Genomic DNA, 2,985 nt, shown 5'->3' on the forward strand with positions numbered 1-2,985 from the left:
TATATATATATATATATATATATACGTGTATTTATTAGTTTATTTTCCAAGTTACGAACAGTCTCACACACACACACACACACACGCGCGCGATAAAAAAAAATAACATTACCCAGATGATTCTGATTTTATATGTAGGTTTTTTGTTTTGTTTTTATTCGGAAATAAATACATATAGACTGCAAAAACTGATTAAGATTAATCGAATACAGAGAAAAGAGTATTTCACACAAAAAAGGGGTATTGACAGATGAAACATTTAAAATGTATCGTTGTATAGTTAATCATTGTTTCTGTAAGATATGTATAATATTTTTTAAGTGCCAGTGTGTATTTCGATACATTAGTATATATTTGGTTATCCTTCATGTTTGCTGTCAAACCGAGAACTGCATGAAAGACGTATGTTGATCAGGCGCCGAAAAGTCTACCTGACCAGTACCCGAGTTTTCGAAGATTTTAACGTGTTGAAGAGGTTCACCTGTTTCAGTAACGGTGGCTTAGCTTTTCGGCGATACCGGTAGTGTTCCCTTAACAAGAGCATAAAACAAAAACAAACAATCGTGGCAGTTATTTCGGTATAAGATGCCTCGGAAGATTACAGGGGGTGTTCAGAAGCTACTATTCGCCCCCTCTTGGTGTGGCTAAGAGGCTGAACTTCAATTTGAGATTTTCGAGTTCGTGGAGTCCTTCTCAAAACAAAACTGCCTTCGTAGGAGTTATGGTCCGTCAGGGCGGCGAGGGATCTAAAAATCCAATGCTTAGAATTATATATGGAGGAAACGGGAGTGCTCCGAGAAACCCGCTTTCACTGATCAGGCGCCGAAATGTCTACCTGACCAGTACCCGAGTTTTGAAAGATTTTAACGTGAGAAAGTTTGGTACCATGTTAGTATGGGAAGGAAGGATAGTTGTGCGCTATCTTCGTTCGTACACGGAAAATGAGGCTCGGAGTTTTCAAGACGCACGCGTTGTTACCTCAGTACAGGTACCACGTGGGAGACATGCCACCGCCTACTCGTGCCCGGACTTGTTAGAGAACGAGCCCAGACTTACCTGGATGCGAGCATATCAATGATTGCAGCATGCACTAATCTCAGTTCAGAGTGAGATAAACCTGTAGACGGTTTTAGGAAGCATCAAAGATTTTGTATGTGTTATGGATAAAAACCAGGACTTGAAAAAACGAACTTTTCTCAGGTATATTCTTTATTATCTACTCATGGACACCTAGCGGTGAGTAAAATGAAATTACGATTAGCTAGAATATCTCTTTTAAAGTCCCAGTTGGTAGTAGAAAGATTTTATTAAAGTTTATGTCTAGAAACAGTGTTAAATTTCTAGAAAAATACAAGTACCGGATCACTGACGAAGGGGAGGGGCGAACTTTGAAAAATAACAATGTAAACATTATTAAGATTAATATTGGGGATGATGATGAAGGGGAGTAATGTAGTTGAATTGTGTCAATCTAATAAAAATTCGCACTTGAACCGAAGCAACCTTAAAAATAATTAGTGTTTCCACCTTTAGATTTTGAATAATTTAAAACAGGTTAATGATCTGAGATTCGACAGAAATTAAACATTGCCTAGAAATAGCTATAAATGTAAAGGTAATATTATGCATATTTTACGATTCACCAAGTTTGACCAAAAGAAATTAAACATTGCCTAGAAATAGCTATAAATGTAAAGGTAATATTATGCATATTTTACGATTCATCAAGTTTGACCAAAAGAAATTAAACATTGCCTAGAAATAGCTATAAATGTAAAGGTAATATTATGCATATTTTACGGTTCATCAAGTTTGACCGAAAGGCAGAAAAATGCATTCTATTTACAACTGTATTTTGTTTACAGTGGTTGTAAATGTATTTATCTCAAACTCGGGTAATTCAACGAGATTTTTTAGAAAGACGTATTTCAGATGTTTAATCAAGGTTAGAACCATTTGAAAAATTGTTAATGGATTTTTTTATAATCACTACTGCATATTTTATCACAATTGTCGAACCAAATAGGAATGCAGAACAGACAGCACAGAGACTAAAACAAGGGCTACTTTAGAATATTAACAGTGACAACAGCTATTGAAGAAAAGTTACAAAACCTTTCCTGAAATCTCTCTATGTGATGCTCTATACTGAGGCTAGCGATACTTATGAATTCTTAAAATAGTGCAGAAAGACGTTTCTCGTGTTTTTAATTATGTAAAGCATGTTGCTAAGTTACGAAATGAACTTACAAGTTTGCAGTTGACTCGTACAGGTGTTCATGTGATCATTGAGATGCTTTTTATTTTTTTTACAGTGACGGTGTTTTCACCTGCCCTGAAGATAGCTTACCATTGGATTACGCAAAGGTATGATTTGCAGTTTGTTTGATAAGATAACGTAATAGACTAAAGGAAGCCCTGAAACTAGAGGTGTTTATTAACTGGCAAATTAATTCTCAAATTAACATCACGTGTTCAACTTACTTGTACGTTACAAAACTGACCGAAATTATTATTCAGGAAAATTGAATTTTTCACTACCATTTGTTCATCTTTAGTGTTACAGTGTTCTTTTTGATGTAATTCCTTTACTTATAATATAAATGCCTTTTCTCGTTTTTCATTCTAACTGTTAACAGTACTTGCGTGTTTATTTTTCAACGTATAATCTGTCGTGTTCTATCTATAAATGATAAGTGTACATAATCTTAAATGTTGTAGTATATTTAAAAACATTGTTTAGTGGTGTTACGCTTCTGTGTTCGTTTGTTAATTTCCCGGTATAAATTTTTCCCGAGGAACTTCAGAGATACAAGTCCTTTCTTAAATAAAACTAGTTTATTCTTTCTCAATTCAACTTTGCAATACACTTAATTTCTACGGTCACTTTAAACACACGCTATAATTCACAATGATTCACGCACTTACTTACGGTCACTACCGCGCCTGACTCAATTGTCCGTCTTTATTTCTTGCGTGTCTGCA

At 35.0% G+C, this 2,985-nt stretch overlaps 1 protein-coding gene across 5 annotated transcripts in view; it reads left to right on the forward strand.

Moving 5' to 3' along the window:
• The window catches only part of LOC106465076 (TNF receptor-associated factor 4-like), a 46,836-nt gene that overhangs the window by 21,718 nt on the left and 22,133 nt on the right, over nucleotides 1–2,985 (forward strand). For 3 of the 5 annotated variants that reach the window (XM_022392887.1, XM_022392884.1, XM_022392886.1), the window contains exon 2: nucleotides 2,316–2,367. In XM_022392887.1, coding sequence (XP_022248595.1) covers nucleotides 2,316–2,367 — 52 coding nt within the window. Of the gene's footprint in view, nucleotides 1–1,108; nucleotides 1,237–2,315; nucleotides 2,368–2,985 lie in introns of those variants that run through there. The other 2 variants (XM_022392885.1, XM_022392888.1) reach the window with 2 other exon arrangements.

Source organism: Limulus polyphemus, unplaced genomic scaffold (genome assembly GCF_000517525.1).
Source record: "Limulus polyphemus unplaced genomic scaffold, Limulus_polyphemus-2.1.2 Scaffold1828, whole genome shotgun sequence".
In the NCBI taxonomy this organism is placed as follows: Eukaryota; Metazoa; Arthropoda; class Merostomata; order Xiphosura; family Limulidae; genus Limulus; species Limulus polyphemus.